Raw genomic sequence first — 25,858 nt, forward strand, 5'->3', positions numbered from 1 at the left:
TTGCCTGACGATTTTGCAACAACAAAAATCTAAAAATTTAATTTTGATTTATTTTTATAAAAAAATTTTTTTAAAAATTTAAAAATTCAAAAAAATTGCACATATCTCATATAAAGTGTACAGGTAGTAGTCGATATAGTCTAAATTTGTCATGTTGTAATATTTATATCAGTCTTAGTTCAGTTACAAATTGGTCAACTCCTTCAGAATCTCCCCCATAAAGGGTCAACAGTTTGAATAATCATAACTCAAGGCTGGGGGGGGGGGGTATACATCTGTTGGCAAAACCGACTGATACTATTTAACTTGTTCCATACTAAAATCTATAAAGATTACCTATCCAATGTAAGTCCGTCCTAGGTCCTTAGGCCCGCCCTCCTCCGCTTGCCAAATTAAAAGTCATTTCTTTTTTTATATTTTAATGGTGGTTCTATTTTGTGGATGTTTGTTTGTTTGTTTGTTTTGTAATTGTACCATTTTGTCTGGTTGATTTTGGACAAAATAATTTATTTTTAAATTATTTTCTTTTTAGTTTTTGTTTTGTTAAATTAATTTACAAAGTTTCTTAGGTAGTAAATATAATATTAATAATAATAATAAATTTCATAATAACTTGTTTATGTTTTTTTTTTATTTAAACTAAACACTATTTAAAAACTTATTTTGTTTTATTTGTATGTTCTATTTAATATTGGATTTAAAAAAATTGGTTTTGCTTAAAAAACACAGACGAAAAACGAAAATTCAAATTAGATTCTTGTGGGATGGCAGGAAAGTAAGTATAGATAAGAAATATATATAAATTACCAAAAGCAGAATGGGGAAGGGGATTTATTTTGGTACAAATTAAGGAAAACTGAGGAAATCAAAAAAAAAAAAAATAAGTTACAATTCGATTTGGATTGGTTTGGATGGTGTTTCACACATTTTATTCTTTTTGTTTTTTTTTTCTTGGTGAACTAATACTAGGTAGCCTTTCTTGTTTAAAACAGAGTAATAAGAACTATATTATATAAACATTATTGAATTAAACAAAATTTGCTTATAACATTCCAAAAAAAAAAAAAAAATGATATCCTTGTGTCTCACTCATTTCTACAAACAATTGGAAAAAAAAAATGCAAACAAAAATAAATGTAATTTTTAAAATAGTTTATCTTTTTGTTTTTTAATAATTATAACAACATGCCCATTGAATCCGTATAAATGTGACGATCACACAATGTAATAAATGTATTTTTTCTGTTTTCTTTCATCCAAAATGTGGGGGGGAGGGGTGCAGCAACTAGTTTTATATTTGTTTGTTTGTTTTTGTAGTATAAGAGATTATATATTTTATAAAGTCTCACAGGCACCGGCACCTTGCATATAAACTGACCATATTGGAGCTTTCATCATATCATCATGTCATACCAATGTCGTTCGTCCTTCTTAACGCCATTATGCAGTTGAATTTGGGAGGTGCCTTGACCAGAGCACCCTGCGTTTTTTTTTTTTTTTTTTTTGTTGAGTGTTTATGTTTTACTTTTAGTTTTAGTGTTTCTTCTTCGTTTCTTGCCCTTCAATTACACCTTAACCTTCTTGACATTATCTTCTTTGATTCTTTCCTTCCTTCCTTCCTCCCTCTCTGCCGTTTCGCTTCACTTAATTACGATTTATCCACATAATGGCCTTAAGTACAAAATATGCCAGTCCAAGACAATAGACAATTTTCTCCCGCTGTAAACGTTGTTCGTTGCTGATTTCAATATTCAATACCCGGCGATTTAGTTTGGCCAATTGACGTCGCAAATACAATATCTCTTCGTGGGGTGTTAGATCACCAATGGGTGTGCCCTCGCGATGGCTAATCATGGAAGTGTCATTGGGATTGTAGAGAACAGTCTGGGAACGTTTGCTGGCGCCACCTGTTGTCAGCTGTTAAAGACAAGAAAGAAAAAAAATAGAAAATTAGAAAAAAATAGAAAAAAAAAACATTCAGAGAGATGCAAAAATTTTGGAATAGATACCATAATTTGTTTGGGCACCATATTTTTTTTTTTATTTTTGAAATTATTCACAAGAAATATATATAGATGCGTGTGTGTGTATTTTGAATGCACGCCTTGCAAGTTGTTTAGAAAATATGTGTTTTTTTCTGTCCTTTGCTTTTTGCAAAATGCCAGGGGGAAATGCAATAGAAATTTTCTTTTGGCAAGCTATCAAAAATGTCTATCAAAAGTTGTTTTTTTTTTATTTTGAAAAGGAAAAAAAATGAAATTTTGAACAAGTCAAATTGAATCAGTCCGGTTTGCCGAGAGATGTATACCCCCAGCCCTGAGTTATGATTATACAAACTGTTGAGCCTTTATGGGGGAGATTCTGAAGGAGCTGGGCAATTCGTATCTGATCTAAGACTGATATAAATATTACAAAGAGACAGATTTGGACTCGGATGGAATCGAATGTTATTTTCATGTTTTATGAGCTTCATGAATAATCAAAATGTTGACACTTTGTGGGGGGAGGTACCAGAAGGAGTGCATCGATATATTTCATCTTCACACCAGACCTTGGATTAATAAAAATATTGTGATGTGTGTAATTTGAAGCAATCGGACACTTACATCACATTTTACAAGAGTTGTAATTATTTCAAATTTTGACCTTTCGTGGGGAAGGTACTTGATGGAGTGGACCGATATTATCCATTTTCACACCTGACCTAGCACTGATGCAAATATTAGAATTCGCAAAGTTTAAGCAAAATTGGATTATCCTTTCTCTTTCTGTGCAGTAAATTATTTTCTTTGTTGACATTTTGTGGGGGAGGTACTAGAAGGAGTGGACCGATATTGTCCCTCTCCGAACTCGATCTAAGTTTGATGATAATATTACGATCACATTTTATAAGAGTCATATTTATTCCAAATTTTGACCCTTTGTGGGGAAGGTACTTGATGGAGTGGACCGATATTGTCCATTTTCACACCTGACTTAGCACTGATTCAAATATTAGGATATGCAAAGTTTGGAGCAAAATCAGGGTATCCTCTCTCTTTCTGTGCAGTAAATTGTGCAGAAGGAGTGGACCGATATTGTCCATCTCCGAACTCGTTCTGAGTTTAATGCTAATATTACGATGTACCAAGTTTGAATCAAATCGGATACTCCCATCGAGATGGACGGACGGACATCGTTAGATAGACTCCAAATAGATGAGCACGTTTTGGCCGTATCAGATGATATATACCCTCTGCATATGGCCAGGCTGAGGGTCTACAAAAAATTTCAAAAAGGTGCAAAGTGGGCTATGAGACCCCAACCTCATGGATATCACACCAATGATCGTCCCAGAAGTCTCTTTATGAGAGGTCTCCAATATAGAAGACCGTATCAGGGATTTCCGATTCATGTGGAAACTTGACTTATGACCAAATCGACTTATGATCGAAGACCTCAAAACATACCAAAAATGGTGAGGCCATTCTAAATGGTAAGGCCATTTACCGAAAAATTGGACCTCTGTTGAAAATTTTTTGCGAAAGCTTAAATTACCCACTGGGAACTCGAAATACCGAATTATGGCTTATTTGATTAGATATTGAGGCATAGACCTCCAAAATACTGAAAAATCTGGAGGTACATTTATGTGGGAGCTACGCATAAAAGTGGACCAATATTTAAGATTTTTTTGCGAGGGGTTAAATGACCCATTGAACAATCAGTTGCTGGAAATTGAGGTCGAAACCTCTAACATTCAGAAAAGCAGGAGGGAACCTTTTAAAGGGGGCTATACCACAAAGTGGACCTACGGGGCATATTTTTTGGGAGCTTTACCGAAAAATTGTACCTCTGTTGAATATTTTTTGCGAGAGCTTAACTTACCCACTGGGAACTCGAAATACCGAATTATGGCTTATTTGATTAGATATTGAGGCATAGACCATCCAAAATACTGAAAAATCTGGAGGTACATTTATGTGGGGGCTACGCCTAAAAGTGGACCAATATTTAAGATTTTTTGCGAGGGGTTAAATGACCCATTGATCAGTCAGTTGTTGGAAATTGAGGTTGAAACCTCTAACATTTAGAAAAGCAGGAGGGAACCTTTTAAAGGGGGCTATACCACAAAGTGGACCTACGGGGCATATTTTTTTGAAAGGAGTTAATGCAGCCACCAGCCGCGCAAAATGCCGAAAATCCAAAAGCACCGTTTAATGTGGGTTATACCCAATCATCGACCGATAGCTTCCATTATCTGTACTAAACGTCTTAGGAAACATAACAATGTCTGATCAAAATTTCAAAAAAGCTATCTTTAATAGGGCAAGCTCTATCATACTTTAAACAGATGGACAAACAGACATGGCTAAATCGCCATAGGGTTGGACGTCCATTCTGTATACTATAGAGGCTCTTCGATGACTATTTCGACCATAGAATTGCCTTGCTTCAGAGTTCTTTTATGAATATCCTTAAAAGAGTTCAAATAAGGCCTCTTGCCTTGCTTCAGAGTTCTTTTATGCATCCCTTTAAAAGAGTTAAAATAAGGCCTCTCAAAATAGTCTACTTGATCAAAGAAACCTCCCCCTGCCCTCTACATTACAAATAGACTGTTAAATAAGTCCATATCAACAATTTCCAAATCAATGCTCTTATCTAAAGAAAAAAAAAAAGAAAACACTAATAAAACATTAGTTAATAACTTCTGCCCCTAAAGTATTTTTTGCTTATCATTTTTTTGTCTTCCTAACTAATACAGGCGATTAGAGTGAGCGTATAGGGTCACATGTAACTCACATAAAACAATACCAAACAATTAACAATTCCATCCACCTCACCTGAGAATCAGATTCCACCGAATTAGAATCGTTCGGATGAAAACCCACAACCGCATGTGACATACCATTTGCCCTCACATACGGCGGTGGACGTTCAACGTCGTCATCGAAATCATCATCCAAATCGTCACCGTTCATTAGGAGCTTTTTTGGTGAACTCTCCTCGGACGCCGATGGAAAGTGATGTTCGTTTAGGGTTATGGTACGCGGTGGCGTTTGGACACGTACAAATTCGGACGTGTTTTTGGGTAATATCTCATTTTCCAATTGTATTTCACGCGGGGCTGATCTTGTCTCCAAGTGCTGATTGTGTCCGAGCACAACAATACGATCCGGTACATTCATATCGATTTTATCATGATAATTCCAGGAATTGATCATACCGTTTTGATTGGATAATAAACGATCCTCGTCAGAGTATTCACCGGTGGCCTTTATGCGTTTGGGTACACGCATTTTATCGGTGATTTCGTGGGCATATTCGCTATAGATGTCATCGTCCAGTCCGTTGAACATGCGAGTAGGTGATTGGGGAGTTACCATTGTTCCTTTGTGTGTTTTGTTATTTCGAGCTAGGTTTCGTTTGTTGTTGGTTTGTACAAATATCTGCGTGTGTGTGTTTGTGTGTGCAATTCTTTGGTTATAAAACAAAATCCGTACGTTGGCGGCCCTTTGCCTCTTGCTTCTTTTTTCACTTTGTTCTATGTCTCCTTCGTCTTCTTCTTGTTGTTGCTGCTTTTGTTCGTTTCTAAACAGGATGATTTGTTAAATACCAATACACACATAATTATACGCACAAAAGAAGAAGTTTTGTTAAGGTAATGCAGTGGCGTTGATGTATATTAATCCAAACCACAAATGGATAGTTGAGTGGCCCCCGTCGTTGTCGTATTGGTTGGTGCCAAAAATAAAGAAAAGAACAAACGCAGAAATTTTTATATAGAACAAGGAAATTTTGCTTCAATTTTTTTCGAGAATACCCACAAACTAAACGTGTTACGTCAAATGTGTGTGGGGGTATTTTAATTTAATATTTTTGTTTTTATTTGTTCTTTTTCTACTTACATTCTTTGCACACTTTCTCGGCAATTATATTATTTCTATAATTTTTTTACATAAAAAAAGTTAAAGACCGATTTTTTCACCAATGCAGCTGTCATTGGGTATTTACTTTACACACCACTCGCCTTTTTTCACCACAAGTGTATCAATTGTGCAAGGGTTCTAAAGACCGATTCTTATTGGGCGATGAATTAGCGCCAAGCAAACTAAACTGGGTAGAAGTGGAAAAAGAAATGAAATAAGTATATCATTTGACATATATTTGACTTTTAAGCCTTCCTACGGCTTTTTGACATATCAAATCATTAATTTAATCTAGGGATCTATAGATCGACTTTTAACTTTAGCAAAATAAAAATCAACTCAAAAAATCGTCAATACCATGGTACAATAAAAGGGTAAGGTAGAGCTCCCAGCTGATTACAATTGTTTTTGAAGTGTGCCCGAATCAAAACAAAATATTTTCAAAATCAATGATTGGAAGAAACAAAAAATACCAAATAAATGAAAACAACTTGTTGCCTATAATTTTGAATAATTCTGACAGGAAGCGGGCATAGCATCAGGGCTGTATTTCTGTAGTTTTACGAAGCTGTTATTTTACGAAGCTGTTATACCATGGTTCGTATTAGCAAATAGAGTAAAGAACGTTCACACATAAAATCACTACTGACAGTTGGCATAATTCACCAGCATTCACCAATACCCTCCACAATACTTTGGAGAGTATATTAACTTTGTCATTCCGTTTGTAACTCTTCGAAATACTCATATTAGACTTAACAAAGTATATATATATATTCTTGATCGGCGTAAAGTTCTAAGTCGATTTAGCGATGTCCCACACTGTTTTTCGAACGAAATGAGATAGAAGGCTAAGTTCGTATATGCACCATGTAGGTCCACGTTTTCACGTAGTCCCCATATGACAGTACCTCCCAATATTGTTAAGAGTAATAAAATAGATTATAGCAGAACCAAAGCTTTGAACCATTTTATATTTTAAAATGCCGCCACAAGTGGGCGGACTTGTCGATACTAAACGTTCCCCCGGTGGTTTTTGTTTTATCGGAAATATTAAACTTGTTAACGATTCAATCCGCGCATTAAGTTTATACCTTTACACCAGTGATGAACACTTATCTATGTTGCGGCTTAAAAATACATGACTTTTCTGACTTGGAAGGTAATGCTATTGAAGCCACGAAAAAAGTTTTTTAGTTTTTTTTTTTTCCAGCCACCGACAACTCTAAGAGCGTATTTTTGCTTTATTTTTGTAGCAATGAAAAATAGTAAAACATGCTGCCAAAATAATAAAAACACAAAAAGGAACACTATTCTCGTATGATTGCCAGCTTCTTATTGACTGACATGTTTGCAATTAATTTTTGACATGTTTTATTTATTTTTCGAATTTTTCGGTCATTTTTTTTCATAGAGAATTTTTCATTTCTCTCTTTTTAATACAGAGATTCTCATTTTGACAGATAAATACATCTTTTATCTTGTAAACACAAGAATACAAGTATAACTGTTCCTTTACGTTCCAAATTGTAACTTATTGAGTCTCAAACTGTCACAGGGATATTTAAAATGTCAAATCATATTATTAAATAAATCGTGCAACAAAAAACAACCAACATATTATTGGCGGTTCATGAAAAATACCTCCTCATAATGCAATTCAATGTGTTGCCATATCCCTTCATTCCCTTGCATATTATCATGCAACAAAAGTCACGCGTGTCAAACGCATCTGTACAGTTATCGTTAACGATAAATTCCTATCGCCGCTTGTAATTTCGCATCAGCCTTGACAAATGCAGGCGTCACTTTCAAGAGAACAAACTTAATTTGTCGGTGTAAATTAGTGGCTTGACAAAAATAACAAATAAATATATAAATATTTATGAAAATATAAGTAAACTAATAAAAGTGCGTGTGTGCATATGAAACAGAATAAAAGAAATTGAAAGTGAGTGTAAATAATGAGATGAAAAGAGAAATTTCACCGTTTTTGTTGTAAAGTGGTGTGAGAAGAGGATGGTACAGTCTACCAGAGCACGAAGCCGATCGGCTCGCAGTCGGCGTGCAGCCGCCGCCGACTTTTTTTAAGTGATCTGAGCCGCCGCTGATGTATGCGGCTCTCATCGGCTCAAATTTTTAGCCGACTGAGTCGGCTAAGCCGTTGAAAAATATAAATTTATACAGCAAATTTGTATAAATATGTCTTTTAATCTTATCGATAAATTAACATATTATAATGCTCATTATTGGACGATAATTTACATTGTGCACTCGTCTTCGAGAGGCAAAAACGTGTAGGCTATTTATATTAATTATACCCTACACCACATAGTGGTAAGGGTATTATGACTTTGTAGATTTGTTTTTTTATCACAAAACCTTTGGCAACCTTTTGTAACTTACGAATTTTGATGGAGTGGCAACCATATTGTTTGCCAAAGATTCGTTGTGTTTTTGCTTGTTCAAAGAAAAGAATGCAAAATGTGCCAAAGGAATATTAAAAATTATTTTTCCGCTAACCGAAAGGGTCAAACAGTTTTGACTAAATCAGAATCCGATTCTGACGAATCTGTTGATACTGAAATCAATATTTCTCCATATGCAGATGTATCTCAATATGAAGATCTTTTTAAAAAGAAAAATGAATTTAAAAATTTGGCAAAGGTTGTTGTAAATGAAGGTGGTATATCAATGTGTTGGAAATATTTTGGTGATCTCTATTTTAAAAAGAGGCATATACTTCAAAAATATAAATTTTGCAAATTGTGTTTGGATGAAAAGACCAATTTAAAAAGGTAAGAATTTCTAATTTTTTCCATTCGCATGTGTGTAAATGTTTATGATTTTAGTTTTGGAAAATCAACATCAACCACAAATTATATGAACCATCTACGAGCTGTACATAACTTGGACGTGAAATCTTTAAATAACCTGAAAAGTTCAACAATGACACAAAATGCATTGAAATCCTCAACAAGTTGTAACAACAAACAACAAAATGCTCGCCGGGTCGCCGAAATGTGCTGTTGGGATTTGCAACCGTTTAAAATTGTTGAAAGGCCAGGATTTAAGAAATTGGTATCTTTCTTAAACCCAAAGGCTATATTCCCCACAGATAGGACAATAGCTACGACGGCTTTAAACGATGTTTATAACATATATTTGGACCACGTAAAAACAAGCCTTAAAGAGTCGCCCAAAAATGTTACACTTGTATTGGATATGTGGTCAGATAAACATAAGCACTTGTCTTACATAAACATAAAAGTTCATTTCTGCCAAAAATTTTCAAATGCAAATTGTAACGCTCAAGACAGAGATCTTTCCACGACCTCACACTGGACTAGCAGTTGTAGAAAAAATTGAAGAAGCTTTATGTGAATTTAATCTGTTGGAAAAAAACATATGTGCTGTTACTGATGGTGGAAGCAACATCGTTTCAGCTTTAAAAATTAAAAATATACCAAGATATGGTTGTATGGCTCATGTTTTACACAGATTTTTGATGGAAGATATACTAAACAACAAGTCATTTGAAAATATTAATAACATAATATCAAAATTAAAAAAAATTTATAGCAGCTTAATGTATAGCTATGAAGAAATATCAAATATTCAAAATATGGAGGAACAAAACGATTTAGAAAAAATATTTACAGAGGTTGAAATAATTTTGGAGAGTTTGGATAGTTGCGAACAATTTCCACATGGAGATGACTATTTTACTGAACAATATGAAGCAACTTTAAACGTCAAGCACCACACCTCTTTGAAAAATTCCGTTGCAACACGTTGGAACTCTCTGCTTGCAATGATTCAAAGCTATACGAATAATATATCCACTATAAATGTAGCATTAGTTAAAGCTAAAAAGGAACTGTTAGTGATTGGGACAATGGAAAAGCAAATTATAACGGAATTTGGCACGTTTTTAAAAATTTTTGAGGACGCCACAAAACACCTTCAAGGCCAAGATTATCCGACGATATCTTCGTGTATTTATTTTCAGGAATCCATTATGTCCTCAATGAAGAATGAAGAAGAAAAAGCGTCTTTTGAACTAACAATCAATTTATGCAATTTCGCTGTGCAAAACTTCACGAAGCGATTCAAAGTATATAGAATGTATGTTGTAGCTGCGCTTATGGACCCATGCCAAAAAAACTGGCCTGTTTTAGATAAATATATACTACAGATACCCAAACAATCGCCAAACTCCTTGGAACTTGTGCATGATGTTCTGTCTCCAATTTCCAAGGAGAACTTGATTATGGAAGAAATTGAAAAATTAAAGGAAATCGATGACACATTATTAAATGAGCCATCAACGAGCACTGAACCAAATGCAAAAAAACAGGTATTATGTTTTAATAAATGTAAAGGTAAACTTAACTGACGTATATTTTACTTGCAGAAAATATCAGCTAGTCGTCAAAGAATGTTGGAATTTATGGGACCATCGCCTTCTAATGTACAAAATAACGTAGAGTTAGAAATAAGAAAATATTTGGAAATGAAAGTCGAGGCGGTCGAGCCTCTAGATTGGTGGCGACAGAACAAACAAGTACGTTAAAGATTCACATCTTAAACTTGTTTTAAGCAGGTTACGTTTTGACCATTTACTTTTTATAGATCTTTCCAAATGTTGCTACTGTAGCAAATATGTGCTTTGGAATTCCAGCCACATCAGCATCTTCAGAGCAAGCATTTTCATATGCCGGGAATTGTGTAAATGCTAAGAGAAGCAACCTGCATCCGGCAACAGTAAAGAAACAATTGTTTGTTCACGATAACAAGGCGGTCGTCGAACCATTTTTATCAAATTAAAGTATTTTTATTATAATTTTTAATGTGCTATAAGCAACAAATGTGCATATAAATTTATATTTTCATTTTTATTTTAAATTAAATGAATTGACAGTTGTTAAAACAACCGAAATTATTTGTTCACGTTAAAGTCGTCGGCTGTAGCCGACTTTTAGCCGCCGCCGGCCGTATATTGCTTTAGCCGCCGCCGCCGATTTTCTTTCGGCTGCAGTCGACTTTTAGCCGCCGCCGACTTTTTTATGCTTAGCCGCCGCCGCCGAGAATTTCACATCGGCTTCGCCCTCTGCAGTCTACTGTGTTGGGCGGGAAAAAAATCATAAATATAAGGCAGCAGCCAGAGCTATTTTGCCGACAAGTTTTTTCACATAACACAAAAAAAAACTAAAAATAATTTCCATTTATTTATAGATAAGGAGAGAAAAAGCGAAAAAAATCTGAAATTTAAGAATTTTAAGGAGAATTACATGCAAAATTAACAAAAATGGAGTCGCGACGTTTAACACGAGGACGAGGACCTAAGGTCCCAGAGACTGCTGCTGCAACATCTACAAGATCCCGAGCAGCCCCAGCAGCAGCTGCGCCAGCAACAACAGCCACCGCCACAGTGGGGGGTCGCCGTAAGGCGGCTGCCAGTGTCGAAACATTGACAGATATTACGGCCAACAGAAGAGTAACCCGAACATCACCATCACGTGTAACCCGTACATCACCATCCAGACGTAGCGCACGCATCTCACCGGCCCGTTCATCTAGACCGCGTTCAACGATACCCACAGTAACTGTTATACCCGTTACCGTTGAGCCACGAACAGAAAGGACAGCCAACAAGGAAAAGGAGGTGAGTTCCTAGACAAGATAGTAATTTTCTAATGTAAAGTTCAATCTAATTTATGTGTAGAAACAAGTTAGCATTTCTTTTGGCATCTTGTGTTGTGGTCGGATGCAAGTAGAGGTGGGGGAAACAAGTTTATGTGCGAATTATTTATCGTAGTGCTGTTATTGTGTTGCTGGCTGTATATGACCGCATTCTTGTTGTAACACTTGACAGTGATAAGCTTCTTTACAAATACAACAACAATAATAATAATTGTTCTGGATGATTGAAGAAACATGTGTAAAGCGACGTATCTTTGGTTGTTGTTGTGTTGTTATGTACCTATTTAATATATTTCGTTTATCTGTTTGTTTACATTGTGGCAGCATAAAGAGATAACCATAACAACAAAAATATTGATGCTCGTTATCACGTTTTACACTGGGAATAGAGATATGAATCCGAGATTTAATGGGATGTCATAGAAATTTTATTTTGAAGATCTTTTCGTAGAAGAATTATTAATGATTTTTGTAATTATTTTTTATAGATAAGCTTCCGAAAGACTTCTTCATAAAATCTATAGGATATACGATAGAAGCTCTCTTCCAAAGCAGATATGTTTTATAGTGTAGAAATTCTTCTATAGGATAAAAAATCTCAGTGTGTTCTGGAGCTCTTCATTGATTAGAAGATTTTCGGAAGCACTTTTAAACTCTTCGATATATAGGGGAATACCTTCTGAAGGATATAACACTTCCCAAAGTTCTATAAGATAGGATACGTTCCAAAGCACTCCTGAAGATGTAATTTTCAATATTTTATACCCAATAAGGTATGAAGTTCTTCAAATGGAAAACAATTTTCTAAAGATCTTCCCGAAAAAATATCTCCTTAAGGAAGATATTCATATTTTCTATAGATTATTCTGAAGTTTTTTCGTTAGACGACCTTCTGAAGCTTTTGCAATATTCACTTCCAGGCAAATCTACCTCACACCAATTTGCCTTATCTTCCGAAGTTCTTCTGTAGGATAAACCATTTTCTAAAGCTCTTTCCGACAAAAAAAGAAGACCCTCTTTAGCTTTTATGTACACTCAAAGATCTTCTAATTATCTTCTATAGATTATTCTGAAGTTCTTTCTAGATTACAAAATGTTCAGGAACCTTCCGGAAGCTCTTTTTCCCAATCTTCTCAATATTTCATTTCTATTGTCTTATATCCAATACTAATTATCTATAACTTCTCTTCCAGGCAAACCTGTCACACACCAATTTGCCTGCAACACTTACCACAAATACCGCAACAAAGGCTCCGAATCGTGCAACAACTACAACAACATCATCGGTACAAAGTACCTATCAAAGTTCAACAACAATACAAACTGTTGAGATACGAACATCCAGCGGTGAACAATCATCGGATATAGCAAAATTAACCGATTATCTGAGACGTTCCGTATCGAAGACCTTCTCTTTAGGCGGCGGCGGTGGCGGCGATGATGGCGAGGAACGACGTGAAGGCTCATACACACCCAGCCAGCGTACAGATGCCGAAAGTCGTTTCAGTCGCTCTGTATCACGTTCCGTTTACGATGGTGAAGGTGGTGGACGCTATTCAAAGGCTGCAGAATTTTCAGATGCAGAAACAAATGAACACGAAGATGTTATCCATGAGGAGGATGAAGGTTCTGCTGCTGCTGGCTATGGCTATGAAGAAGAGGACAATTTCAAGAGTTTTAGTGCCAACAATGCTGCTGCACGAAAATCTGGCTCATTTTGTCGTAAATTGCCAATACCCAGTGAATTTGGTGGGTGGTTTGGTGCAAGCTTGCTCATGCTGCTGACTCCCCTTGTGGTGTACTACTTACAATGGACCTGCAGCGATCGTAAATGTGAATTTAAAATACCAGATTATAATGCCATATTGGATACCAATAGTTGGTTGGCAAAAATATTCCACATTGAAGCTGTGGGTGTGTTTTTGGCCTTTTGTTTTGGTATATTCATATTATCGGCCGTGCTCTTTGGCCGAGGTGTGCGTTTACCCGGTGCATTGGAATATAAATTTAATCTCTTGCCCATCACTGCTGTCCTGAGCGTGGCCTATGCCATTGCCGTGTATTTTGGCTATCCTGTGGCTGATTTTATTATCAAGAATTTCCAACGTTTTAGCATCTATAGTCTGTTGAATGCATACGTATTGGCGCTATGGGCATATTACCGTTCGGATTTGTTAAAACAACAGGATTCCCAGTGCAATATTTATGCTAAATCGGGAAATTTCTTGATTGACTATGCTTTGGGCAAACAGCTAAATCCCAAATGGTTGGGTTTGGTTGATTTCAAATTGGTTTTCTATCGCATTTCCTTGGTGAGCTCTTACCTGTATGTGGTATCGTTGCTGTACAAGAATATTCAAACTCCCTGGTTGCCCAAGGAGGTGGAAGGAGGCGTTGAGATGATTTCATATTTTTTGAAAAATACCAAATTTGACACAACCTCCCTGTTGTGTAGTGGTTTGCTGTTGCTGTATGTTTTGGATTCGATTGTGTTTGAACATCATTTGGCCTCGTCGTTCGAGTTGCAGGGTGAAGGATTTGGTTGTCTTTTGCTCTTGCGTTATGCCGCCACCCCAATGCTTGTGACCTCAGTGGCTAAGTATTTTTCGGAAAATCGTACACCCTTGAAATGTGATTTCGCCATTTATATACCCATTGCCTTGTTACTTCTCGGCTTGGCATTGAAACGTTTTAGCAATGCCATTAAATACAAATATCGCGTGCAGCCTAATCATCCACATTTCCAGAATGTCGAAACCATACACACCTTCCAGGGCAGACGTTTGTTGCTCGGCTCACTGTGGGGTCGTTTGCGTCAACCCAACTACTTGGGTGATATTTTGTGTTTGATCGCCCTGGCCCTTCCGCTGGCCATGAATTTTGTTTGGCCACCGCTGGTCAGTTTATTATTGATTGTCGCAATCTTGGTGCATCGCTGTTTCCGTGTCAATGCCCGCAATTCGTCACGTTACCACTCGTCATGGGTACGTTATCGTAGCATAGCTCGGAATTATTTAATACCTAAAATATTTTAAAGCGACAAGGATGCATGAAAATCTTCTTCCATGAAGAACATAATTGTGGACAAATTTTTAGTTTATATAGGGAGGCATGTTGCTAAATCCATGAATATTTTTTTTTTTTGAAAACCGATATTTGACCAAGATTTGTTATTTTTAATAAGAACTTTTTTTGGAAAGTACTTTTTTTAATACTACATTAAGTTTTGGATGTTATGTGATGGCTATGTTGGGGAGGGGTAGTAAAAAATGAGGGATCTTATTTAAAAAAAAGTAATATTTAGAAAATTTAGAAGAAATTTTTGAAAAATAAAAAAAATTAAGAAAATTCCCAAAAATTAAAAATAATTAAAAAACAATTAAAAATGATGAAAAAAATTAAAAATATATTTTTTTAAATTTTAAAATAATTTTAAAAATTTGAATTATTGATAAAAAAAAAACAAATTTATAAATAATTTTTAATTAAAAAATATTTTTTTAATGTACTAAAATAATTAAAAATTATTTTAGAAATTAAAAATTATTTAAATTTTTTCTGAATTTTTACAAACTATCTTAAAGAGTTTTTACTTTTTAAAAAAATTTAAAAAATGCTAAAAATTTATTTTAGTTTTAAAAAATTATTTAATTTTTTTTTTTTGAAATTATTTCAAAATTTTAAATATTTTCAAACTGTTTGCAAAATATTTGAATATTATATAAATGTTTGGGCCTAGTTTGTTACACCATATAGGACTTATTTGAAATTATATATATACAAAAAAAAACTAAAAATAATTTTTAGAAAATTTAGAATTAATTTAAAAAAAAGAAAAGCCCCAAAAATTAGAATTAAAAAAATTAAAATTATTTTTTTTTAATTTTAAAATAATTTAAAAAATTTTAAAATACGCATTATTGACAAGTATTAAAAATAATTTTTAATTAAAAATTTATTTTTTTTAATAATTTTTAATTAAAAACGATAATTTTTTTAATCATTTTTAATTAAAAAGTTAATTTTTTTAAATCATTTTTAATTAAAAAATTAATTTTAATAATTTTTAATTAAAAAGTTAATTTTTTAATAATTTTTAATTAAAAAGTTAATTTTTTAATCATTTTAAATTAAAAAGTTATCTTTTTTTAATAATTTTTATTAAAAAGTTAATTTTTAATTAAAATAATAATTAAAAAACATTTTGGAAATCATTAAAAATATTTTTGTTTAAATTATTTTTGTATTTTCTAAAAAAATTAAATTTTTAAAAGCCTCTTAGGCTTTTCAGTTTTATTTTTTCTTAAATTATTTATAATTTTGTAAAATTATTTCAAAAATTTAAATATTTTCAAATAGCGGAATACCTACCTTAATACCTTACCAGGGGGGTAAGGCAGGGAATACCTAGGTTTCGGAAAGAGCCACCAATCTTCGTCAGTTCCCTTGTTTTATTTTGTCTTTTTTGGTTTTGTTGTTTTTATAAAAACAACAATAAAGTTATTAAGCCTGACCATTTTGCAACAACAAAATACTATGGTATCCCGGACAAACAAGCCAACACTGTTCTATTTTCAAACAGTTTGCAAATTATTTGAATATTTTCTAAAATTTTTGGGCCTAGTTTGTTACCTCCCCCCATGAAAAAAAATCCAATAAAAACCCTAACATTCAATATTTAGTGTAGTCAAATTCTTATATTTTCTACATAAAAATAACTTACAAAAACACCATCTTGTATATACACATATATAAAATATATTTTAAACAAAAAAACATGTTCTCACAATACTTAGCCAACAACACCATTATAACAACAAAACATAAATATTTGTTAGGCTGTTGCAGGCAATTATTTTTTTTTTTTTATCAATTGACTTTAACGTAATTATATTAAAAACAAATTTTATTTTAAATCAATTTACTATAACTATTTAGATAAGTTTAGGCTCTTAGGCAACAAAATTGCAAATAAGAGTTTGAAAAAAAAAAAATATTTTTAAAACAATTTTCTTGCTCAATTAGCCATATTAACCATGGTACAACAAATTCACTAGTTTTTTAAGTGTATTTTTCTGGTCTGCCAAACTCTCAAATTTTTTTCTCTAGTTTAAAATTTTTTCATAGCTTTTAGTTTTATGTGTCTCGTCTTGGATTTTGTAAATAATTTATTCATAAATTTATTTATTAGTTTAGTGATTCGATGATATATACATAACTACATACATAAATATGTGTAATTCTACTTTTTTTCTATTAAGGACAAATAAAAGAGAAAGACTCTAGATGCTAACTTTGAAGGTGTTTTTTTTTTGACTGAAATTCGCATTGACAGGGTTTCTAAACAGGGAAACAAATGACTTCATTTGCAAGCAGCGGGTAAAGAAGTACTTCACTACACTCCTTCCTACCAAAGCAAGTGGAAGGACATACGCAATCTAGAGAGGGAGGTCCAACGCTATAAAAGAGAACCTCTATATCAAGAAGCCTATCAGGCAGGTCAGAGTGGCATTCATACCGACGCAGTTGCTGAGGCTATTTGCAGTTATAGAATAAATGCCATCCTCGGAGACCACCCCCGCCCCCTCCATTGCAGCTGAAGAACGCCAGCTGCGTAGGAAAACCAGGGTAGTTTTGGCGAAATTAGGTTCAGCATGGGATTCGCATTGGGCACGAATTGAAGAAGATGTGCTTGACGTCTGCCCGGCGTGTGATACAGGCCCGCACAATACGCTGCACCTCTTTAATTACGTAGCTTGAGCCAGAATTTTTAAACCTGTTGCTTGAGCCGGATTTGCAAGGCAATGTGCTGCTACAACAACAACAACAACCCAAGAAAATAATTAAATGAAAAATCACGAGATCCATTGCACAAAAGCTGTAGAATTTTAATTAAACTAATAGCGATGCCCCAACCTAAAATTTTGGAAACCTACTTTTTAATGAGGCACCGAAAATACACTAGAATCTACCTTTGATAAAATATCTTTTCTAGGCCACCTTTGGCGTCATTGCCACTACCAAAAAATGATTTGCTCGACGGAAACGTTTACACATCCACCAAAAAGGCCACGTCAGTTGCGCGTTCATGTCGTTCAGTCATTGGTATTTTTAAATCAAAACTATATTGGCTGATGTAATTTTCAATGAAGCGCGTAAAAGTTAGACAAGAGTAGCGGAAGGTTGCATCATATTCTTTTTAGGGGTGACAAGCTGGTGGTTGGAAAGGAGGCCATTGAAAATGACGAGAAGAGAATCTCTGGTATTCAATGAGAAGAAGAGTTGAAGGTCTTCTCATAGAAGACTAAGACGTCTTCTCACAGAAGAAGACCAACAGGTCTTCTCATAGAAGACTGAAAAATCTTCTAATAGAAGACCAAAAGAAGGTCTTTTCTCATAGAAGAGCAGAAGAAGGTCTTCTCATAGAAGAAGACCAGAAGTTCTTCTTCTCATAGAAGAAGACCAGAAGGTCTTTTTCTCACAGAACACCAGAAGGTCTTCCCACAGAAGATCATTGAAAATGATCTGAAGAGAGTCTCTGGTCTTCAATGAGAAGAAGAGTGGAAGGTCTTCTCATAGAAGACCCGAAGATCTTCTCACAGAAGATCAGGAGGACTTCCCACAGAAGAAGATCAGAAGGTCTCTTCATAGAAGTCCAAAAGGTCTTCTCACAGAAGACCAAAAGGTCTTCTCATAGAAGGCCAGAAGCTCTTCTCACAGAAGGTCAGAAAGTCTTCTCACAGAAGGTCGGAAAGTCTTCTTCTCATAGAAGAGCAGAAGGTCTCCCCATAGTAGACCAAAAAGGTCTTCTCATAGAAGACCAGAGGGTCTTCTCACAGAAGACCAGAAGGAATTCTTCCCATAGAAGACGAGAATGTCATCTCATAGATGACCAGAAGGTCTTCTTCTCATAGAAGACCAGAAGGTCTTCTTCTCATAGAAAACCAGAAGTTCTTCCCCTAGAAGACCAGAAGGTCTTCTTTCCGTAAAGGACCAAAAGTTCTTCTTTCCGTAGAGGACCAGAAGGTCTCCTCCTCATAGAAGGCCAGAAGGTCTTCTTCTCATAGAGGCATGACAGAAGGTCTTCTTCTCATGGAAGACCAGAAGGTCTTCTCAAAGAAAACCCGAAGGTCTTCTTCTCATAGAAGACCCGAAGGTCTTCTTTCCATAGCAGACCAGAAGGTCTTCTTCTCATAAAAGGCCAGAAGATCTTCTCGTAGAAGACCAGCAGGTCCACTCATAGAAGACCAGGAGGTCTTCTCATAGAAGACCAGAAGATCTTCTTCTTATTGAAGACTAGAAGGTCTTCTTCTCAGAGAAGACAAAAATGTCTTCATCTCAGAGAAGACAAAAATGTCTTCATCTCATAGAAGAAGACCAGAAGGTCTTCTTCTCATAGAAGGAAGGTTTTGTCATTAAATACCAAAAGGTCTTGTTCTGTTCTTCTATGGAAAGACCTTCTGGTCTTTTATGAGAGTCTTTGATCTTTAACTTTTTGAACTTTTTCTTTAATGAAAAAACACATAAAATCCTTTTAATTATATATTTTTTTTCAAATATCTTTTTTTTTACAAACACATATAAGGGTATTGACCTCTATATTATACAGTGAAGATTCTTTTATGGAAATCCTTTGCCAAAGAATTTTATATGGTCACGTTTTGCTGTTAATGTTACAAATTTTAAGAATTTGCAGTCAAAACAGTAAAATGTGAATCCCTATAAACTTCTCTGGCAAAAGACGACCTTAGAACACTAAAATATTTAGTTTTTTTTTTCTTAGAAAATAAATTAGAAATTAGAAAACTTATCAATAACATAATTAGTATACAAATGACTTATATAACAATAATATCATTAAGAGCTTATACTAACTAGCTAGCTAGCTAATCTATTACACTAACATTAACAGCCTTAGAAAACTAAACTGCAGCTTAGCTTAAATAATAAAAAAAAAAAAATAATTCTATAAAAAATGTGTGGGGAATTCTTAAGCAATATCAATTGTTTGTAACAATAAATAATTAAAGCCAATTTTATTTTTTTTTTCCTTACCGCTAACAACTTAAAACTGTGTATGTTACATATGTGTGTGGGTGTGAGCCATGGAGAGAGCTTTTAAATCAAACTTGGAAACAATTCATTGAAACCCGGAGGCCAATCATTGAATTCTGTGGCCAAATCTTCGGACAAGGGCTCATAGTGGGAAGAGGAGGGCGGTGAGCCCAAAATAGATTCATAACCGTGATCTGAGGTGGCCGAATGAAATGATGGGGCCGGTGATTTGGCCAGCGGGGAGACCAAAGGTCTCTTGGGACACAAAAATTTGGCAATGGGATCAAAATTGAAATCGTCATTGTCGGGGTTTTCCTCCTCATCATCATCATCATCACTACAGGTGGTGACATTGAGGAAAACCTGAGAGGGTGAGGCAATGCCGCCAGATGGTGAGGATGTTGATGAGTTATAAATCATATCAACATCATCCTCATCATCAGCAGCATTGGAAGCCGTTGAGCCATGGGTTCGGCCACCATCCCAATAGATTTCTTCCACAACCTCATTTACGGGCACGGCCACATCATCCATGACCACGGTTATGGAATTGGTCTTGGCATCATATGTACCATACACAGTGTCAGGTGTTAGGGTAGTGGGGGCGGCTGTACTGGCCATAGCATCTGGGGCTGTTAATGTGGTTGTAGTAATAGAAGAGACGTCGCTGGTTGATTGACAAATTTCCTTTTCTAATTTATTTTCTAGGGTCAATTCCGGTGTTTGCAGAGAGGGCATGTATGTGGATGTTGTTGTTGCTGTTGTTAGGCCACTGCCATTTTGGCTTGTATGTTGGCCGGATTCCAGGCACTCTGTTGTGGTCCCCACCACTGATCCAGACAATCGCTCTGTTCCGCCTGCAATTTCGGCAACAGACGCATCGCCCTCTCGATTGCTAGCCTCCAGGTCTGCTGTGATATCGGCAAGGAGGCTTTCGGCAAGTTCTTCCAGCTTGCCGGCATCAAATTCTGCATCATCGAGCGTTCCTTCGCCGATTTCGATGTCGGGTAGGAGCATATCTTGTAGAGAAGGCAGAGAGCTATGACACGCCACAGGGACGAGACTGTTGTGCTCTTTTTCAGCTGTTGTTGCAGTTGCAACACACTGCTGCTGCTGTTTAACAGCTGTGTCGACTGAAAGTCCTTGGGGTTTGAGCCCTGCTGCAGAGGGTCAGTATTTTTGGATACTGCTGATCCGTTTAATAAGGACTCACAGCCGGCACAGCGGCTAACCAGGGTTGCGCTGGCGGCGGTACTGTGTTGTTGCTGTTGTTGTTTGTTTTGTAGCTCCTGCAATTGTTGTCTGAGCGTCTCTACTTCCATGTCAAGTTTTTGATTCTTCTCCAACAGGGAATCATTGATGACCTGTAGACTTTCACATTTGTTGACGAGAATTTGGGTACGTGCCGTTAGTTCTTTGATTTCACATTCCATCTCCTCCATGCGGGCCTTTTTGCGATCGCGTGATGTTTGGGCCGCAACGCGATTTTTTAGTTTTCTGAAAAAAAAAACCAAAAACTGGTTAAAAATCTACAAAAAGACGTAAGAAAGCTTCCAAAATTTTGGAACCTGTGTCCAAGATTTTATAATTTGTAAATCTCCTACGACATTGAAAGAGCCTAGTAAGGCGAGGTAAAAGTCTTAGCCATGAAGGTGTAACATTTTCCAAGGTATGTTGAGAAAATTGATTGTCTTCTTAGAGAAGACAAGCCTTTTTATATTGGAAAACACCTCATCCATGAGAGGGTAAGGAAACCCCACTAAGGAAAATCCATTATTACAAAAAATATTCTAAAAAAAAATCTTAAAAAGCTCTAGTTCTGTAAAACGATGACTAATTCGGCACTTTCATTTAAAAAAAGCAAGCAAAGCTTTTTTTCTAATTAAACGACCAACCATTGCCTTATCTTCTGCTCTAGATTAATTTTTCTATTAACAATACTCACTTCCGCTGAATTTTCTCCTCCCATGTCAAGTGATCCAAACGCCTCTTTTTTCCTCGTGGAGGACAAGTGGTGCTGCTACTATTCGAATCACTGCAATCATTGTCCGATGAAGCCGTTGTGGAAATTTGCACAGCTGTTGGGTTTTGTGGGGGAGCAGGTTTAATTTTAGGTAGTAATGTAGTAGTAGTAGTAGTATTGGTTGTGGTTGTTGTTGTAACCATGGGAGCCACAATGGTGGCTCCGTTGGGTGCATTGGCTGGCGTTATAGCCACATATTTTGGAACTGTTATAAAAACTGTAGGTGCTGCCATGATTAATTACTTCAAAGCTTTTTCCCCTATGTTCTGGTTCAATTTCCTTCTCGAATTCACTTTAAAAAATCATAATTTAACGTGACGTTGTTGCTGTGTTGAGTTGATTTGTAAATCCAAAATAAAATCTGTTGTTGATTTAAAGAAAGACTTCCGTATTTTGTCTTTCAACTATTTTTTTCTTTTGTTATCTGATCTGACGTGTTGTTATTATGTTGATTGTTTGGAAACATCTAATGGGTTACTTCTCAGATGGCCTTTTGTATCCATCAGAGGTTGGTGGTTACTTCAATTGCTGCGTATTGTTGGGAAATACAATTTGTTTTTTTATTTTCTTCATGTCTTGTTTTGTAAGTCACTGTGTGTTGTTGTTGTTGCCTTGTTTCCGCACTTTTCTTTGCTAGCTATATTCGCGACATGTATTCTTCAATTGAAAATAATGAAATGAAAATAATTGCGTGGCCCAATACGAATTGGACTTCGTTTCTCCAACATTCGATGACCGATGTTATAAAGTACGTATCGTGCTGTGATTGGTCGGTCGTTTGTGAGACAACAACAATAAAGAGGGGATGATAGGCAAACGGGTTACCGTCAATTGTGCCGTTAAGCGTTCGAGCACAATTCAGGCGTCATGGCGCGTCAAAAGTGAAGTCAATGGAGACAGAAATAGTAATGAAATTGGGAATTAAATTTAAGAAAAACTAAGTTGAAATAAAATAATTGAATTGGAAATAACAAAATAGAATGATTAAATTAAATTGGAATATAGTACTTAATTAAAAATTATTAAATATATAATCCTTCGTCACTTTTTTACAATTAAAGCATTAGTGTTCACAAAATCGACCATTTTCTCAATAGGGCTTGCGCATATGGATATCCGTCAAAAGTTGGTATTGAAAAGTTTGAAACAAGGCCACTTGTAAAAAGGAAACATTTATAAGAATTCACTGCAAAAATGGTAGAAATCTTGCAGCAATTATGGTAGTCGCACCGCAATACAGAAATTAAAGGGAACAAGTAAAATAACAGCTAAGTTCGGTGGGGCGGATCTTTTAATAACCTCCACCATTTGGAAGGAACTTGACATTTTTCCAAAAAAAAAAAAAAAAATAGAAAACTAGCACTTAAATGAAAACCGTTACATGGCGAATATATGAAAACGTGGACCTGCATACGATATTTTTCGTAATAGGCTGTAGTTCCCATTACGAACTTCAAATACGAAATTTGAAACAATTCCGGTGAATAATGTCGATAAAATCATGAAAATTCCGAATATCGGGTGGTACTGTAATATGAGGGCTATACGAAAACGTGGACCGACATGGCCCATTTACGAACTTAACATTAACAATATGCATGTATGCTAAATTTTAGTCTTCTACCTCAATTCGTTCGAAGGATAGAGTGATTACAACAGACAGACAGACGGTCATCGCTAAATAGTCTTAAGGTAAGAATACATTAAACTTTCTCGCCTTTAGATTTTTTTTTTTGAAATTCTGCTAATTTGGTTCCAACTCCAGGTTCAAAAATTCGCCTTATATCACGGGCCGTAACCACAGACTTTGTAGAGTGATTGGGGGTAGGTTTGGCTGGGCAATTAAGGAAGTGCAGCGTATTGCGCGGACCTGTATTACTCACACATTTTTGTCAATTCGTGCCCAATACCATGGCATAATTACAGAATGTAGAACAAAGCTATCCCCAAATACTATTTTTTTTTTTTGGTGCCCTTATTCTGTCAAAAAATATACACATTTTGTGTATAACAATAATTTGACATTATTTCAAATTTGGTTGCAAAATAAATACAAATTTTCGATGTAAATGGGTAACAAATTGTTCTGTATTGTCCTACTATTTCAGATTCAATCTTGTGGAATTACCCCGAAATTCCATTCTTTTCTCGCGAGTTTTCCCTAAAATAAGAATTTTGTAAAAAAAAAATAGAAATAAACAAAGCCAAATGTTGTTTATTTACAAGTCGGTTTGACACTTTAAGACTCCAGCACAGAGTTGCATTTTTCTAGGTTCTTTGAAGTTGTGCAACCTTTCCTATTGAGCCATGGATCACAGTGTAAATTAATTTTTAAATTTTTTAGTATATATCTGTCAAAATTTTCTGAAATATTACAACCATAATATTCAAAAATTATTATTATTTTCGTTAACATCCATAAAAATATCTCTTTATTAAAAACATTTTTAGCATTTCCCAAATCTTATAATGAAATTTACATGGTGTGAAGGTGCCACCAGTAATTATAGCATGCGAAACAAGTTGTTATCAAATTTCAGTGATTAGCTATGATATCATTTCTCAGTGATTAGTAGCTCGGTTTATTTGGTTGCCTCTTGATTTTGTGCGTTTGAAAATCTAACAATTTTAGCTAGTAATTAACAAAATAAACAAAAATTTAAATACAAAATAAGTGCCTTAATATATTTGTGTGTAGATTTGTAAGAAATTCCAATGGCAATGTGAAAAATAATGCCATTTAAAAGTGAAGTTATAATTGTCAAGTGAAGTGCATGGAAGCAAACAAGTTGAAACTCCACAACAACAACAACAAGAAGCAACACCACAAACAGGTAGAAATAAATTGTGGAGTAAGAAAAAAATCAAATAAAAATATGCGCAAATAATGCTGTAAAATATCATATAATTATATTGATATATTTGTAAATTGTAATAAAAAGGATAAAATAAAAGAATTTCGTTTTAATTTGCACGTTTGCAATTTGTTTATTAAATAAAAAATTGTTCTATTCTTATGTTTTCATCAGTGCTCGTCGGTAAGTGTTGATGCAAAATAATTCTTTATTTTCCACATATTTTTAAAAACAATTTAGCAAACAAGAAGGTCTGCATTGATGGACAGCAGCATTGTTTTTGTTTGCAGACGTGTTGTGTTGTTATTTTTTTTTTCGTACTTTGAATGGTATTCTCTAGACGTCAAATACGAATAAACAAGTGTTGCCAATTTGGCTGGTTTTCATGGTAGTAAATGTTACCAATTTGGTGTTTTTTATGGTAATGTTTTTGACGAAATGTCAGAAACCCCCAAAATTACGAAAATCGAAATGTACTGCTTTATAATAAATGTTATCAAATAGGGGACTATATTCAATATGTTATGCGTGGTGCTTAACTATCCACAAAGAAGAGAAATTTCAAATTACATCTGATTTGTTGAAATTTGGAAAAAAAACTCAAATAAGCCGAAAATCATTGGGTAAATTTTACGGAGACATTTTAATCTTCTGTATCAAATAACATTGCTATAGTGCGCATGATATCACTTTTTTATATTAAAATAAAAATATATATATATCGGAGCCGAGTTCCACAAAATGGAAACGTACGTCCCGAAATTCATTCCATTTGGGCTGATATTAGCCATTATTTGCACAATAAACCTGAAATCGGATTAAGGATATAATATCCAAATCTTAGCCGTTCTCGATAACATATGGCAAAGGTATTTCCGAACTTTAAGAGATATCTGGTACCAAAGATCATTGTTGTCAAATGCATATTACGAATGTGAGGGATTCAAACACCAAATCGGATGAAACATATATATGCGATATCTGAACCGATTTTTACTAAATGAAATGTACTTGATTCTAGACTGAATTCGATCGTATATGCCAAAATTTAGGTCATTTAGACTTATATTGGCCATTTGGAGCACAATTAACACGAAATAGGTTAAAGATATATATGGGAGCTATATCCAAATCTGCACCGATCTTGATAAAACTTGGCAGAGGTATTTCAGGGCTGTATCTGATGCCAAACATCATTCTTGTGGGGTGCATATTACGAATGTGGGGGACTTAAACACCAAATCAGATGAAACATATATATGGGAGCCATAGCTATATCTGAACCTATTTTCATTACATTTGATGTACCT

General features: G+C 35.0%; 4 protein-coding genes across 7 annotated transcripts in view; 2 read left to right on the top strand and 2 right to left on the bottom strand.

Annotated features, from left to right (window-relative positions):
* Positions 1-896: 896 nt before the first annotated feature.
* Positions 897-6,039, bottom strand: LOC101892977 (transport and Golgi organization protein 11). 2 transcript variants are annotated; one of them, XM_005187076.4, is made up of 3 exons: positions 5,889-6,039; positions 4,824-5,571; positions 897-1,917 (listed from the first exon to the last, which is right to left on the bottom strand). In XM_005187076.4, exons 2-3 carry the CDS (start codon positions 5,364-5,366, stop codon positions 1,645-1,647), a joined length of 816 nt encoding a protein of 271 aa, XP_005187133.1. In that variant the 5' UTR covers positions 5,367-5,571; positions 5,889-6,039; the 3' UTR covers positions 897-1,644. The 2 variants fall into 2 exon arrangements, with proteins under 2 accessions (XP_005187133.1, XP_058982207.1); XM_059126224.1 differs by lacking the exons at positions 4,824-5,571; positions 5,889-6,039 and adding an exon at positions 2,010-2,161.
* A 1,649-nt stretch (positions 6,040-7,688) lies between these two features.
* On the top strand, positions 7,689-14,908 carry LOC101894280 (lamin-B receptor). 2 transcript variants are annotated; one of them, XM_005187085.4, is made up of 3 exons: positions 7,689-7,860; positions 11,148-11,577; positions 12,809-14,908. In XM_005187085.4, exons 2-3 carry the CDS (start codon positions 11,221-11,223, stop codon positions 14,648-14,650), a joined length of 2,199 nt encoding a protein of 732 aa, XP_005187142.1. In that variant the 5' UTR covers positions 7,689-7,860; positions 11,148-11,220; the 3' UTR covers positions 14,651-14,908. The 2 variants fall into 2 exon arrangements, with proteins under 2 accessions (XP_005187142.1, XP_011294016.1); XM_011295714.3 differs by having other exon boundaries at positions 12,866-14,908.
* A 5,318-nt stretch (positions 14,909-20,226) lies between these two features.
* LOC101892805 (X-box-binding protein 1) lies at positions 20,227-22,438 on the bottom strand. Its single transcript, XM_011295713.3, has 2 exons — positions 21,616-22,438; positions 20,227-21,167 (listed from the first exon to the last, which is right to left on the bottom strand). The coding sequence occupies exons 1-2, from the start codon at positions 21,924-21,926 to the stop codon at positions 20,435-20,437; spliced, it is 1,044 nt and encodes a 347-aa protein (XP_011294015.2). The 5' UTR covers positions 21,927-22,438; the 3' UTR covers positions 20,227-20,434.
* Positions 22,439-24,291: 1,853 nt separating this feature from the next.
* The window catches only part of LOC101892294 (membrane-associated guanylate kinase, WW and PDZ domain-containing protein 1), a 71,362-nt gene continuing 69,795 nt past the window's right edge, over positions 24,292-25,858 (top strand). The window contains exon 1 of one of the 2 annotated variants that reach the window (XM_059126125.1): positions 24,292-24,731. The gene's annotated coding sequence lies outside the window, so the exon portion shown is untranslated. The remainder of the gene's footprint in view (positions 24,732-25,858) is intronic. The other variant, XM_059126126.1, reaches the window with a different exon arrangement.

The sequence above is a fragment of the Musca domestica genome, unplaced genomic scaffold (assembly GCF_030504385.1).
Source record: "Musca domestica strain aabys unplaced genomic scaffold, Musca_domestica.polishedcontigs.V.1.1 37, whole genome shotgun sequence".
In the NCBI taxonomy this organism is placed as follows: domain Eukaryota; kingdom Metazoa; phylum Arthropoda; class Insecta; order Diptera; family Muscidae; genus Musca; species Musca domestica.

What these genes read in the sequence shown, in the direction of transcription:
- LOC101892805 (XM_011295713.3), bottom strand. Translation starts at nt 21,926, where the DNA reads ATGGCAGCACCTACAGTTTTTATAACAGTTCCAAAATATGTGGCTATA. An exon ending in GAGGAGAAAATTCAGCGGAA is followed by an intron (nt 21,168 to 21,615) that starts GTGAGTATTGTT and finishes TTTTTTTTTCAG; the next exon opens with AAAACTAAAAAATCGCGTTG.
- LOC101892977 (XM_005187076.4), bottom strand. Translation starts at nt 5,366, where the DNA reads ATGGTAACTCCCCAATCACCTACTCGCATGTTCAACGGACTGGACGAT. An exon ending in CGGTGGAATCTGATTCTCAG is followed by an intron (nt 1,918 to 4,823) that starts GTGAGGTGGATG and finishes TGTCTTTAACAG; the next exon opens with CTGACAACAGGTGGCGCCAG.
- LOC101894280 (XM_005187085.4), top strand. Translation starts at nt 11,221, where the DNA reads ATGGAGTCGCGACGTTTAACACGAGGACGAGGACCTAAGGTCCCAGAG. An exon ending in CAGCCAACAAGGAAAAGGAG is followed by an intron (nt 11,578 to 12,808) that starts GTGAGTTCCTAG and finishes CTTCTCTTCCAG; the next exon opens with GCAAACCTGTCACACACCAA.